This window comes from Paramisgurnus dabryanus, chromosome 4 (assembly GCF_030506205.2).
Source record: "Paramisgurnus dabryanus chromosome 4, PD_genome_1.1, whole genome shotgun sequence".
Lineage (NCBI taxonomy): Eukaryota > Metazoa > Chordata > Actinopteri > Cypriniformes > Cobitidae > Paramisgurnus > Paramisgurnus dabryanus.
In genome coordinates this window covers 28,965,109-28,979,940 of record NC_133340.1, presented here as the reverse complement: position 1 = coordinate 28,979,940, position 14,832 = coordinate 28,965,109, and the positions used below count along the sequence as shown (strand labels likewise).

Below are 14,832 nucleotides of genomic sequence, written 5' to 3'. Positions count from 1 at the left end.
TACGCTAAGAATAAATAACAACAAAGTCCTTTAAAAGTAGTTTATTTATCTAACAAGCAAAATAAACCACATTTTCAACGAGGTATTTGTTCAAGAGTTCAGTAAAGCAACTAGTCAGAGCATTAAACAAACAGAAACGGAAGTAAAGTTCGGACCAGACGCGTAACGGCAACCGCAACAATGAAACCGTCTATAGGAAACAATTGAAAATATACGCCGGCCGCCATGGCAAATGCCTTGGTGTGCACCGTGCTTAACCTTTCCTGACCTTTACTTAGACGGTGGTATGAATTTCTGACCTGTCTGAAATTTTGGTCGCTCTTTGTGAAGGCTTTGCATAGTTGAAGCAGAATATGAACCGATTGACCTAAACTGTTTTTGGTCTCACTGCACCTGCGCGCTTGCTCGCTTTTCTTCTTTTGTATGTTTGATGCTGTACATCCACTGTGTATATCGACACATACTTTGCTTTTATGCAGTCAGGGATTATTTCAGGATAATTTATTTTGGTAAACACATACAAACTGCCTACAATGTGTAAATACTACACACATATATAACATACACTCGGCCCCACTCAGGCATGTTTTTTTTAAACAAGCACAGCCACACACCTGGGTTCGAGTGTCTCGCGTGTTTATTTCAGACGTGCTGGGTGAGCAGTCAAGTCGCATGCATCTAACCGTATAGTGTGAGCACACAGTTCGTGAGCTTGGGCTTTACTTCGCCTTCGATTTACTCGTACAATGTGAGTTGGCGTTTAACCATAACTTTGCTGAAATCGCAGTGTATGCCTGGCGTAACCTGTCAAATGTCTGAAAAAATAAGCACCAGAGCAATGTCTGTGGTAACCGTGGTCCTTTAAATTGTTTGAAGATAATGCACACTTGAGTATGCATTGTTTTCGAATAATTCAACGGCCCTTCGTCAATTATTCCTTGCGTATTTTATTGTAATGACAAAACTTTGTATGTTTTAAGGTAAATTTAGATTTTTTTCTTATTTTGTTTTTTAATAGACGTTTAATCATTGTAGATTAAAGTCTTTGGTGATTATGTTAGTCTGTGTGGAAGACAACGTCTCAAAAGATGTCTGTATGAGTCGAGTAGGGCTGAGGAACACAACGGATGAATGTAGGTGTCTTCCCTGGAAAACACGAGTGGAAAATTCTGTTCAGGGACAAAATGGGCGGGGGGTTGACGTCTCGTAACCTGAACCCTAGAGACAAAAATCTCTGAACAGTGGCTCTGTTAGGTAAAGCTACTCTCTCTCTCTCTCTCTCTGATAGAGAACAATGATCTCTCACATGCAGTGAGTCTCACACACACAATAGCCCTTATGTGAGGGAGACGCTGGACTGATTTAGTTCTCTGGAGGCTCCACAACAGCGCGAGGGCTTTAAGATCCCTTGAGGTCTCGGTTCCCTAACAATTCCCAGCAGAGACACACAGTGTGAGGGGAAAATGATTACAGGTGCCTTAAAAATCAGCTTCTTAAAAAGGATAGTACAACCATGTCATCATTTACTCAGACTTATGTAATGCTGGCCAGCATAAAGGTTTTTTAACATACTAAAGCAGAAATTGATTTTGTCTTTAATAAATATTTTTAAAAAAACTTCAATGCAGATAAGTCAAATGAATTGGCTTTTGTTCTCTGTAAAAAAGCATGAAAATCCGGTGAATTTATGCTAAAAAGATCTGCTAGTTGGGTAAGATAAATTAAGTATGCACATACAAGCATGAACACACTTGATTTGTACAAAAATAGTAATATATTTTTATGCAGTGTAGAAATGCTGTATCATCACTTTTTGCCTGTTTTAGTTGGCAGGACAGTGTTGCATTATTGACATATGACAGTGATGGAAACATGGAGTTATGTGAAAATAGAGATTAGTAAAAACTATAAATATCACAGGCTATAAATATAGATTAAGTGAAGCTGGGGACACACCTAAGGATTTTTATGTTTAATATTTGCGACTGGCATTGGCGATTAATGATGTCACAGGAAAGGGCACACAGACAGAAACAGTTTACAGTGTTAACGGAGCTTCACAGGGCTCTAAACAATCCCAACCGAGGCATAAGGGTCTTATCTAGAGAAACCATCATCATTTTGCCCCCCCCCCCCCAAAATGTTACTTTTAAACCACAACTTCTCATCTTGCATTAGCCTTGTGACGTGCGAGTGTGACATTGCATATTACGTAATCACGTAAAAAGGTCACGCAAAACTACCGCTCCAGTGTTGGAGAAAGAGGAGCATTCAGGCGTTGTTGTATGTGCAATGATACTAATTAATGTCTTTGTGTCAGTTTATTGTTTGAGATGGTCTGCAGGTTTCACATATTTAACACGTGACCTTTCGGCGTGATTACGTAACATGTAGGGTCGCACTGGCATGTCACACGGCTAGTGCAAGATGAGAAGTTGTGGTTTAAAAGAAAGTTTTTGGCAAAAATTACTATGGTTTTGCTAGTTAAGACCCATATACCTCGGTTGGAATCGCCCTTGAAGCTGCATTGAAGCTGTAAACTGTTGAGGTCCACTATATGGAGAAAAACCTGTAATGTTTTTTCTTAAACATTTTTTTATTTTCGACCAAACAAAGAAAGACATCTTGGATGACATGGGTGAGTAAATTATAAAGAATTTTTTATGAAAGTGGAGTAATCCTTTAAGTTTGCGCTTATTTCTGACTGTCAAAGAATAAAATCTGCTCCAGTTACAAGAAACAATCCTTAAGTGTGTTTTGTCCAGTCTTTAAACGTTTAAGCAAAAAAGTCCATAGGTGTGTCCTCAGCTTGAGTTTGTTACATTAAATAGCATTATATTGTACAAGACTTTCAGTAAAGGATCATTTTTGGTCTGTTCATCAAACAGATGTAAGAATAACGACAGAAGATAGTAAGTCATACGGCTTTAAAGCTCCTATAACACACGCTGTTTCTGCTCATATCATGTTTGATCTTGAGTACCCATAGGGTAGTATTACATCCTTCATATCTCCAAAGAGTGTTTAGTTTTATCAGATTTATAAAAGACAGATCAGCTCCACCGATCGTTTCCGGAAAACATGACCCCCTCGAGGTGTACTGTGCAAGGAGCGAGTCACGAGCAAGCAACACACACAAAACATTATCTCACTATCTCTGGATAACGTGTGATTCACTTCATAACGTTTACATCATATGCACTTACATGCCGATTGCAAAGAAAACACAGACATTGATGCAGTTTTACGTACCGCCTGCGAGTCATGACACGGTTGGGACCACCCCATTTCAACGAAATCCAGCGCTAAACAAAGGCCTTGTCCCAAATGCCACACTTTATGTGGACTTTCGGTCTTGTGGCCTTAAATTGCGCATGCTCGCTTAGTCTACGAGTCCATAGGGTGTCCCATCTGTCATTTTTAAGCTCCAAAGTGTACTAACCCAGAAGTCCTTGTGAAAGAGCAATCAGACCAATCAGATCAATTCACATTGATGGGCAACTTCTCTTCCTATTTCCAGTGTGACGCTCGAGTCTGTCCCAAAATACGACTCCGGTGTGTCCTCTTGGACTCGCGTCAAGGGTCCCTAAGGTCTGCACTACATGATGTCATCAAAGTGTGGACTCTAAGGAAGTCCACAAGTCCGAAGTATGACTTTTGGGACAGGGCCATTGACACACGGCTCTGTTACGCAACAGATTTAGAAGTCGGAAAAAATTCCGAAACTTTTAGGGAAGAGGAGTGTGTTTGGCTACTCTGCACGTCCAACTGCTTTTTTAAACATTTGCCAATGTTTAGCATGAGAAATTCAACTCTTAAACATTTATAAATAAGTCAGAATGCATGAAATACCATCCTTTAAAATGACATAAGAGTGAGTTTATCTGGGTTTATCTGGGTGAACTGTTGCTTTAAGTTATTTTGTGAACTGTGAGAACTCAATGAAAGCCACGGTCGTTGTCTCTTGTACATTCAGTTTCTCATTGCTTCGCTCACAGACGCTGCCTTTCTTCACAGCTGTAATGTTTATTCTGCCGTCTCTCTCTGTCTCAGTGTCTGTGGTTGACATTTCCCTCACGACTGCAGACACACCAGACTTCTTATTGTACATCGATGAGTAAACTTTACACTGACATTACTCGAGAGAAGACAGACAAAAAGAAAGAAAGAAGCAGTATTAACTATCGCTCTCAAACATAGTATATGTTTCATAACGTATTTTAAATAAATTTGTCAATATTTAAACAAAATATATTTTTAGTTTGGATGTTTTACCATGCTGTTTACAGTAAATGTATTTTCTCCTTATGTTTTTCTATACAAGCCAGACATTTAGTGGGAAAATGCCATTGGATTTTCCTCTTGGGTTGCTATTTCTGGTCACGTCTTTACAGAGAGATACAGTACGAGCACTTCACCCATCCTCCACTGAATGATAGTCTCATAGCAAACATAGACATCAACACAACATCCATTTGTCTTCACAATGATCCCTGTATCAGACAGACAGATTACAGGTTGAAGAAACGGTTAGCTAAATGATGGATTTCAATGGGTTCACTGTTACCTGTTACTGAGTTTTGATCTTCATTCAAGACGTTTCTGTAACATTTAAAGGAAAGGTCACTAAATAGACCAAACTTCTTATTCAGCTAAATTCTGGGTAACACAAGGGCAGATTCAAGTGACTGAATATAGGAAAGAGGTTAGGTTACTGCTCCAAGCCTTATTTTATGATCCAGTTAATGAGTGTCAGGCTTTATGAGGAAAACTAATATTAAAATGTAACCTTGAAAACTAACTAATCGATTGCTGGTTGAATCTGTAGCAAAGACTGATGTTCTAAGTTGACATTCACACCTAACCCTGGAATCACCTTGAATCTACGTCTTTAAGAAGCATGCCGTCAAGTACAGACACAGCAGCTGCACTTCATTTACCAAACAAATGAATGCAAACGCTGAACAAAAAGCATTGGGTTATATTCATAGATTTATGAACGTATATTTGCATAGTGATGTTATGCTGCTGAGAAACCTGTGTGAAGAAGACTTAATCCACTGTTGACCGCATAACGTTTACAAAACACAGTCCTGGTATTATCTGTCAGATTTATTACTTGGTGACTGATGAATGAGGAAGAATACAATTTACACAGTCATCCATTACTTACCTTTGAATTCATCAAGTGGCCAAAAGTCATAAAAATAAGGTGGTGCCTCATTACATGCAAAGAATCATTAAAGAAAAGAAAACAAGACTCACTGGAAAATTAGACAAAAATACTAAGACATGCCGGGTAGAAACGCTGTATTTGCCTGGTTTTTAGTGGGCAGGACAGTGTTATATTATTGACACAAGACAGTGATGGAAACATACAGTTATGGGATAATAGAGATTAGTAATAACTGTAAATATAGACTATAGACTATAAATATAGATGAAGTCAGTTTGTTACGCACAATGAGAAGCAGAATAACAATGCCGCAACTTGACCAAATAATATTTGCTGATGGTTACACAGTGGTCTGTATATCAGCAATTTGATAAATGATACGCTTTAGTACTTCACAAATGATGTCTGATCAGGTTAGCATCAAATAGCATTATATTTTATATGATATATACACTGCATAGACCAAAACTGGAAATATAGGTGTATAGGTCTAATAATGAGGCAAGATAGTTTTAAGAGGCCAGTTCTTTAGCGGAGAGTTGAATGACCTACATGCTTGAATGAAGGTTGAATACTTTGCAAGTTGACATCAGCCAAACTCCACCCATTTTTTTCTTAAAACCCCTCCTCGAAAAACAGGTGAGTTGGAAGGGTATAAATTTTGTGAACCTGGAAAAAACACACAAGGACTTTTGTCTTTCAAAGAAGCTCACAGAGAGAGTAACAGATTCAAGCACATCCAAAAACTCCACATTTTGGGTTGGAGTCACTAACAAAAATGGGGCTTGGCGTAAGTTTATCTTTAATACATTTTGCTTATAAATTTGTTTTGCATTTTGCTCTGTTTTTTAAAGGTGATATGTGTCTGTTGTATACGTTTTGTATTGTTATTTTACATTTAATTTTCAATAGACGGGGAACGATAAGTACAAATTGGCGGCAACTTCAGAAGATGGAGCCAAAATGCCAAAAAAGGCGAAAAGAAAGCAGAAGGACATGGATGATTTAAAAAAAGAAGTGGATTTGGTGCGAAACTTGGATAAAAATAAATTACAAATCGCAATAAAATGACTACAAAGTGATGCGTGATCCTTCAGTAATAATGAGTTTGGTTTCACATTTTTCTGCAGGACGATCACAAATTAACTTTAGAAGAACTTCATCGGAAATACGGTACAGACATAAACAGGGTGAGTAGAGTTTCAGGGTTTTCAAATGGTTTATGTGCATCTTTACAAATTTTAACTTGTGAAGTTTATTGCAAGTCATACGCTTCTTGGAGGATTGTATACCTTTATCACTGTAGAAAGACTTGTAACCTGATTACAAAACATTGTAAAGTAACATTATGCTCACAAGACGTCTTTCATGTCTAATTGGCACCTTCAACAATTATATAAACAAAGGCTACATTTAAAAGCTTACCGGTTCCTAGCAGGTATGTTTAGGGTAAAACAGTGTATATCTGAAACTTATCTATCTGTGAATATGAATACAGCCTTGTTATACAGAGACGCCTCCTCCATGCAACCAATGGCCTGCCCCTTCTATTCCCAACCTTGAACCAGGCCCAAATCAGATTTATAGAGGAAGGGCTCGATTGCCACATATAATTATGCTCAATTGAAGCTAATCTAGATACTATTGCCCTTATATGCACAACAGTGCTTTCTTTAGCACACCCATCTCTTGCACACTGGTGAACTTGTAGGTCCAGGAAGGAAAGCAGGCAAGGAAAGTGTGCCAACACCTAGTAGAGCCACTTGGCTTGTACAGTGCTCCTGGATGCAGGAGTGCGTGTCACTGCCACTAAACCCTCCCCTTCCTGGACCAACCTCTCTGCACTTAACCTTGTCCCAACATCACAAGGACACCATGTCTCCTATTCATTTCTAGATTTTTTTTTTTTTTATTTAAATACAAGGCCAAGACAACCACATCCACCGTCTGTCTGTATGCACTGTAGTTTACTGTTTGTTGCTTATTCCTGGCAGGGCTTATCCTCTACCCGGGTAAAGGAGGTCTTGGCTCGTGATGGTCCCAATGCTCTTACCCCACCTCCAACAACTCCAGAATGGGTGAAGTTCTGCAAACAGCTCTTTGGTGGGTTCTCAACCCTGCTGTGGATTGGTGCAATTCTTTGTTTCCTGGCATATGGAATTCAGGCTGCCTCAGAAGACGAACCAGCAAATGACAATGTATGAAAGAACAAACATTGATTTATTTTGGTACAATTATGTAACTGACATATATTGATATGTTCTTAGTGTCATAATTAGACAAACACCTATGTAACCCCCCTCCATCAACTACTTGTTTAATTTTTGTAGCTTTATCTGGGAATTGTACTGGCTGGTGTTGTCATAATCACAGGATGCTTCTCGTACTATCAAGAGGCCAAGAGCTCTAAGATCATGGAATCTTTCAAGAATCTTGTCCCTCAGGTACAGAAATATACAATACTTCCTTGGAAAATGTAGCACACAGAACCAAGGACGTTCACTGTAATTCATTTTGATCATGCAGCAAGCCCTGGTTGTGCGTGATGGAGAAAAGAAGAGCATCAATGCAGAGGAAGTAGTCGCTGGCGATCTTGTGGAGGTCAAAGGTGGAGACAGAATCCCAGCTGATCTTCGTATAATCTCTGCTCATGGGTGCAAGGTAAGAAAAATGGCATCTCTCACAATAACAAAAACCTTCTTGTTGGACCCTCCTGTAAATGGCTTTCCAACCTTTTATCCAGGTGGACAACTCCTCCCTCACTGGTGAATCTGAGCCTCAGACTCGATCCCCTGACTTCTCAAATGAAAACCCTCTGGAGACGAGAAACATTGCGTTCTTCTCTACCAACTGTGTTGAAGGTACAAATCATCTCAAGTTTGTTGGATAAAATATCAAAGTGACTAACAAAAAAAATATAGTTTCAAGTTTGACCTTATTTACTAGGTACTGCCAGAGGTATCGTCATCAACACTGGTGACCGCACTGTTATGGGCCGTATTGCCACACTTGCCTCCAGCCTGGAAGGTGGACAGACACCAATTGCTAAAGAGATTGAACATTTCATTCACATCATCACTGGTGTAGCTGTGTTCCTGGGTGTGACCTTCTTCATCCTCTCCCTTATTCTTGGATATGGGTGGTTGGAAGCTGTCATTTTCCTTATTGGCATCATTGTTGCTAATGTACCCGAGGGTCTCCTTGCCACTGTAACTGTAAGTCAGAAGGCAACCACATTGTTCAACGGCATATATCTGTTTTCAAACCTGTATGGCTATTATGCCTGAGATTACTTAACTTGCCTTTACTCATGTAGGTGTGTCTGACACTGACCGCCAAACGTATGGCAAAGAAGAATTGTCTGGTGAAGAATCTTGAAGCTGTGGAGACTCTCGGCTCAACCTCCACCATCTGCTCTGACAAGACTGGAACTTTAACCCAGAACAGAATGACTGTAGCTCACATGTGGTTTGACAACCAGATTCACGAAGCGGACACAACAGAGAACCAAAGTGGAGCCTCGTTTGACAGAAGCTCTCCTACATGGGCGGCTCTCGCACGCATTGCTGGCCTGTGCAACCGCGCTGTCTTCCTTGGTGATCAGAGCCATCTGCCAATTCTTAAGGTGAGCCCAAATCAGTGTTTAATACTTGATCTTAAGAAACTTAGAAAAGTATCTTAGAAAAGTTATTTATGCACACTTTTTTGGGTTCATCACAATTTGTGTCTTCATTAGTAAAAATGTTGTTGCAAGTGAAACTCAATCAATCTTTTTTCAGCGAGAAACAGCTGGTGATGCATCAGAGTCTGCTTTGTTGAAGTGTATTGAGCTTTGCTGTGGTTCAATCACTGAAATGAGAGACAAGTACGCAAAGGTGGCTGAGATCCCTTTCAACTCCACCAACAAATATCAGGTATTTTCTATATGCTGAGGTAATCTCTAGAGATCAGATTGTAGAGATTTGATTGGTCTTGCTAATGATTTCTTATCTGCTTTTCCTCAGCTCTCAATCCACAAGAATCCCAATTCCTCAGAGTCTAAGCATCTGCTGGTAATGAAAGGAGCTCCTGAGAGAATCTTGGATAGATGCTCCACTATTCTGATTCAAGGAAAAGAGCAACCTTTAGACCATGATCTGAAAGATTCATTCCAAAATGCTTATGTTGAACTTGGAGGACTTGGAGAAAGAGTGTTGGGTAAAGCCACCTCATGAAATTAATCTCATCACTATCCATTTAAAACTGCAGAAGAACCTGCTTGTAGTTTGTTGTAACACACTTTAGTAATTCTGTGTTCTTTCTCTCAAAGGTTTCTGCCACTTTAGCCTCTCTGATGACCAGTTTCCTGAAGGGTTTGCATTTGATGCTGATGAAGTGAACTTCCCAACTGAGAATCTGTGTTTTGTTGGTCTTATATCCATGATCGACCCCCCTCGTGCCGCTGTACCAGATGCTGTGGGCAAGTGCAGGAGTGCTGGAATCAAGGTGTTGTTTCACCTTGATTCAAAATCCATTGCTAAAATATATTACATTTTAGCAACTGTATTTAAATTAATCAGATGATTAAGCCTCTATGTCTTCTATCACAGGATAGCATGGTTTCTTGTGACCATCCAATTACAACCAAGGCTATTGCCGAGGGTATTGAATCAAGACTTTATTCTTGATTCAAGATCCGCTGGTTGAATATGTTGCAGCTTTGTTGCAACATATTCAATTTCCTTCACATTTGTTGCTTTCAAATTCAGTTGATCAAATAATAATTCAGAATCTCCTTTTGCAGGTTATCATGGTTACTGGTGACCATCCGATTACAGCTAAAGCTATTGCGAAGGGTGTCGGCATCATCTCTGAAGGCAATGAGACTGTGGAAGATATCGCAGCTCGTTTAAACATCCCAGTTGGAGACGTTAACCCAAGGTAAACTGGTATTATCAACCAGTAACAACAAAGCTGTTATTGTTTAATTTTTGAAACAAATACTGAATTTGCAAAAGATCTCCGCTAATACAAAGTGTATCTCCAGAGATGCTAAGGCCTGTGTGGTCCATGGAGGAGAACTGAAGAGTATGAGTGAAGAAGAACTAGATGATATCCTCAAACACCACACAGAAATTGTGTTTGCCAGAACTTCTCCACAACAAAAACTGATCATAGTGGAAGGTTGTCAGCGACAGGTACCATCAGATGGTTATTATTGCTCATACTAGACGACTTTTCCCAGTTCAGTATAACATGTTCAGCGTTTTTGTGTCTTTATCAGGGTGCCATCGTAGCTGTAACAGGTGATGGTGTAAATGACTCTCCTGCTCTGAAGAAGGCTGATATTGGTGTGGCTATGGGTATTGCTGGATCTGATGTATCCAAACAGGCCGCTGACATGATTCTGCTGGATGACAACTTTGCCTCAATCGTCACTGGAGTAGAAGAAGGTATGAAATGTTCCTAAAGGCCTGACTCGCAGATGAATTTTCAAGGTTACTTTGACATATATTTTTTTTATCTTAGGCCGTTTGATCTTTGACAACTTGAAGAAATCCATTGCCTACACCCTGACCAGCAACATCCCTGAGATTTCCCCCTTCCTTCTGTTCATCATTGCTAATATTCCTCTACCTTTGGGCACAGTCACCATTCTCTGTATTGACTTGGGCACTGACATGGTAGGTAAAAAGAACACTCCATTTAAGATTTGGTTACTAGTGAAAACTCCAATCCAGCACTTTGACGCTTGACTTGATCCATGAACAGTGCCCCCTATTGGTCTGAAAATCATAATTTTAAAGGGGACATTTCACAAGACTTTTTTAAGATGTCTTTGGTGTCCCAAGAGTGCCTTAGTGACGTTTTACCTCATGCAAACACTGATCACCATAATGGTGGTTTGTTAAAAATGAAACTCAATTATTTTCTCTCTCTCGCTCTCTCTCTCTCTCTCTCTCTCTCTGTCTCTCACTCTCTTTCTTTGCACAAACCCAGGGAACACACATAACGATAAAAATTTATACAATTTAATTTACAATGTTAGTTGCTTTGGATAAATCATCTGCCAAATGTAAAAAAGGTACATCGACCTTAACCTTAAATAACATTTGGTCTAAAATGTTAGTGTTTTCTAATTCTATGCATTATGTTATAACTCTGTAATTGCTTTTTTATTTAAATGTTTTGTATTGTCACCACAGGTTCCTGCAATCTCATTGGCCTATGAAACTGCTGAAAGTGACATTATGAAGAGACAACCCAGAAATGCTAAAACAGATAAACTGGTGAATGAGAGGCTAATCAGTATGGCGTACGGTCAAATCGGTATGAGCAGGTTTATTTATAACAATGTTTATTGCTGTTGATGCCAACCATTCATTTTGTGAGCTGGAACCTGTACTCAGCTTTGTCATCTAACATATAGCACTTCATTATAAAATTACAAATCACTTAAGTGAACTTATTTATTGTGCAATTCCCATATTTACCTATGTATTTCATGATTAATTATGACATTGCTACTTTTTAATTTAATCAAACTGAATTTTAGGTATGATGCAAGCGGTTGCAGGGTTCTTTGCCTACTTTGTCATTCTCGCTGAGAATGGATTCCTGCCATCTGATCTAATAGGAATTCGAGTAAATTGGGATGATAAATATCTCAATGATCTGGAGGATAGCTACGGCCAACAGTGGGTGAGTCTCACAGCTCTTCTACAATCTGAACCTGTGAAATATTTTAAATATCTACGTTAAAATATTGCTCTTGTGTTTGTAGACGTACGAGCGCAGAAAGGTAATAGAGTACACGTGTCACACGGCATTCTTCGCCAGTATCGTGATTGTTCAATGGGCAGATCTGATCATCTGTAAAACCAGAAGAAATTCCATCGTACAGCAGGGAATGAGGTACACAAACAAACCATAAAATATCTGGACTGTTTGCTCAACGTCCAACTCATTTTACGTCTATAAGCCCACCGCAAGAAAACTGATGATTATTATTTTAAAAGAGCATAATCTTCATGATCATTATTGCAGAGGAGCCACAGATTTGTTATCCAGAGCCAAAACTTAAAAAAAATCTTTGTATTACAGAAACAAAATCCTCATCTTCGGACTATTTGAGGAAACAGCTTTGGCCGCTTTTCTGTCCTACTGCCCAGGCATGGATGTGGCTTTGAGAATGTATCCACTCAAGTAAGTGAACATGTCTTGTTTATAGGGTTGCAAGGCTGAAAACTTTCCATGGGAATATATGGGAAATAACAGGGATATATGGGAATTAATGGGAATAAACTGGGAATTTACAAAAAAGTTGCCTATAACAGGGAACCTAAATGTAATAAAAACTTTGCAGCATAATATTTTTTTAAACGTTCAGTTGAATTTCTACCCTGCACATTGCTCAGTCACATGCACACAGCACACTGCTTACTGAAGGGCCATTAAGGCCCTTAACATGCACAGATCATTTCTTAAAATCTGCACACAAAATAATGTCAAAATATCCATCTTTGCATGTATTCACAATTTACATAAATAACATAAATTAGTTTAAAACGTCCTTGTGTTGTGTGTTTCTATTAGAATGATTTCTAAAGGGTTTTGATCAAATAAATCAAGGCTTAATGAGCAAGTATCAAGATTTTTCAAAATGTGTAGTACATTGCCTGCATGTCTGCTTATGACCAAACAAAATGTTTATTTATGTTTGTATATGATATCATTTATATACATTTCCCTTAATTTCCAAAATAATTTCTGTAAATTTTTGATAAATTTCCATTAAGTTTCCAATTTGGAATATTTCCAAAATTTCCCAGATTAAGTTCCCATGGCAACCCTACTTGTTTATACTCATTTTTAGGTTTTTCTGAAGACGTGACTTGTTTAACGTTTTTGTTTGGTTTGTAGACCAAGCTGGTGGTTCTGTGCCTTCCCATATTCACTGCTCATCTTTGTTTATGATGAAGTCAGAAGATACATCCTTAGGCGGAGCCCAGGAGGTAACCAAAGAGTTCACCTTAACACACTTTGTTTTCATTTGAGTTGGGATCTCAGATCTTTCACAACGGTACTTTGTTGTCCACCATTCCTTCGAGAGAGATTATATGGTTGAAATAATTGCAATATTTCTGCTTTATTGTTTCAGGCTGGATGGAACAAGAAACGTACTACTGAGAAGAGGAAGAGCTTCTATTGCAAACTTATATGCATTCATTCATTCATTGTTATATCTTTCAAATGACACAGAACATTCACATTTCAACCAATAAATATCCAGTCAAGTCAGATAAAATTTGCATTTGTTTTTTAACTTTCAAAAAGAAGAATGTAGCTTTCCTCTATTGTAATTATAATGAGCTCAATTTATCGAGAGAAGTCGGTGGAATCATGACAAAAATGAATATGTGTGAAATCCACAGGGCTTATTAATAGCTCAGCTTTGTTTTATTTATTTTTGTATCAAAGTATTTCCGCACTTAACATACTGATAGACATACTTTATTTAACACCTTTAAAATGCATCTCTCACAGGGAAGCAAAATAGCATCGTCTTATTTAATGAATAAAATCTTATGTCTATGCTAAAGCGTACATATCTCCATTAAAGTAGAAAGAATAAATTACGGTACTTCAAGAATGTTAAGCTAAAATGATTACCAGTCGCTCTAAAAAAGCATTAGCAGGAATCTGAAATATGTTTGACTGTCGTTTCAGAAAAAAATGTCAATACAGCAGAAAGAGGCAGAAACTAAAGAAACAGCTAATAGACTGAGAGATCAGATACATTACAATTCACTTTTCCCACTAGGGGGCATTCTTCTTGTCTAAAATTAGGGGGTGACATGATAGTTTCCATGACAACACATTTATAGGCTGGAGCCCACAGCTTGTAAATAAAATTCAGGATATTTTTAGCTCGCCTACTTTGAAGATGCAGTCTCCATACAGGCGCAGATTCAACAGTATCGGTCAATTCAACACGAGCATGTGCCACATTTCTTCTTAATGGCCATAATCCATCTAATGGGGATAATCCTTAGAAACAAAAAAAAGATAATAACCATGAAATGAGATCCCAAGAGAATTATGTTGAGATAAATGTGACAAGAAGCAGGCTACAATGAATGAGTTTCACCACCAATATAAATTCATTTAATCAGTTTACAATTTACTGACGGAGCGAATGCAGTCGAGTAAATGAATGAGCTAACAAATGAGGCAATGATAAACCGAGCCAGTCAGGATTTTTTCGACATCATAAACGTGCTTACTGTTGCATTTTCCACGAGTAAGATTCACAAGAACATTTTGATAGCCACTTTTTAACCAGGTTACGCAAGAATAAACAGTATAATGAGCTCTTAAAGAGACACTCGTATAAAAATAAATGTTAACTTGAAAGAGATTCGTTTTTATTCACAAACCAAGATTAGATCAAAGAAACACTATCTGGTATGAAGAAAGAAGTCAAGGGCATTTATTTAACGTGATCAAAGTTCAGAGTTGAAAGTCTGACACAATCTTACCGATCACTCGTTGTTTAAAACGCTGATCGCTGATCTTTCCCCTGCACGCCCCGCCCCTTTCCTCCGCGTTACCATGGCAAACCGAGCAGACGTCACCGCAAAAAACCCCGCTGTATATAAGCGTTTGAAGGTTCA

At 38.6% G+C, this 14,832-nt stretch overlaps 1 protein-coding gene and 1 long non-coding RNA gene across 2 annotated transcripts in view; one reads left to right on the top strand and one right to left on the bottom strand.

The window, feature by feature from the left end:
• The window catches only part of LOC135735648 (uncharacterized), a 32,546-nt gene extending 17,715 nt beyond the window's left edge, over positions 1–14,831 (bottom strand). Inside the window, exons 1-2 of the long non-coding RNA XR_010527672.1 lie at positions 14,698–14,831; positions 14,096–14,206 (exon numbers count right to left, since the gene is read on the bottom strand). This is a non-coding gene — a long non-coding RNA (uncharacterized lncRNA). The remainder of the gene's footprint in view (positions 1–14,095; positions 14,207–14,697) is intronic.
• LOC135735647 (sodium/potassium-transporting ATPase subunit alpha-1) lies at positions 5,836–13,464 on the top strand. Its single transcript, XM_065254117.2, has 22 exons — positions 5,836–5,966; positions 6,089–6,202; positions 6,307–6,366; positions 7,171–7,374; positions 7,507–7,620; positions 7,703–7,837; positions 7,920–8,037; positions 8,123–8,391; positions 8,493–8,801; positions 8,956–9,090; positions 9,181–9,373; positions 9,486–9,661; positions 9,960–10,096; positions 10,203–10,353; positions 10,440–10,608; positions 10,685–10,839; positions 11,362–11,485; positions 11,712–11,857; positions 11,940–12,070; positions 12,260–12,361; positions 13,079–13,170; positions 13,317–13,464. The coding sequence occupies exons 1-22, from the start codon at positions 5,955–5,957 to the stop codon at positions 13,343–13,345; spliced, it is 3,075 nt and encodes a 1,024-aa protein (XP_065110189.1). The 5' UTR covers positions 5,836–5,954; the 3' UTR covers positions 13,346–13,464.
• Position 14,832: the final 1 nt, after the last annotated feature.

Coding starts and splice junctions, on each gene's coding strand:
- LOC135735647 (XM_065254117.2), top strand. Junction 10,609..10,684: donor CGTCACTGGAGTAGAAGAAG/GTATGAAATGTT, acceptor TTTTTATCTTAG/GCCGTTTGATCTTTGACAAC. Junction 12,071..12,259: donor ATCGTACAGCAGGGAATGAG/GTACACAAACAA, acceptor TTTGTATTACAG/AAACAAAATCCTCATCTTCG.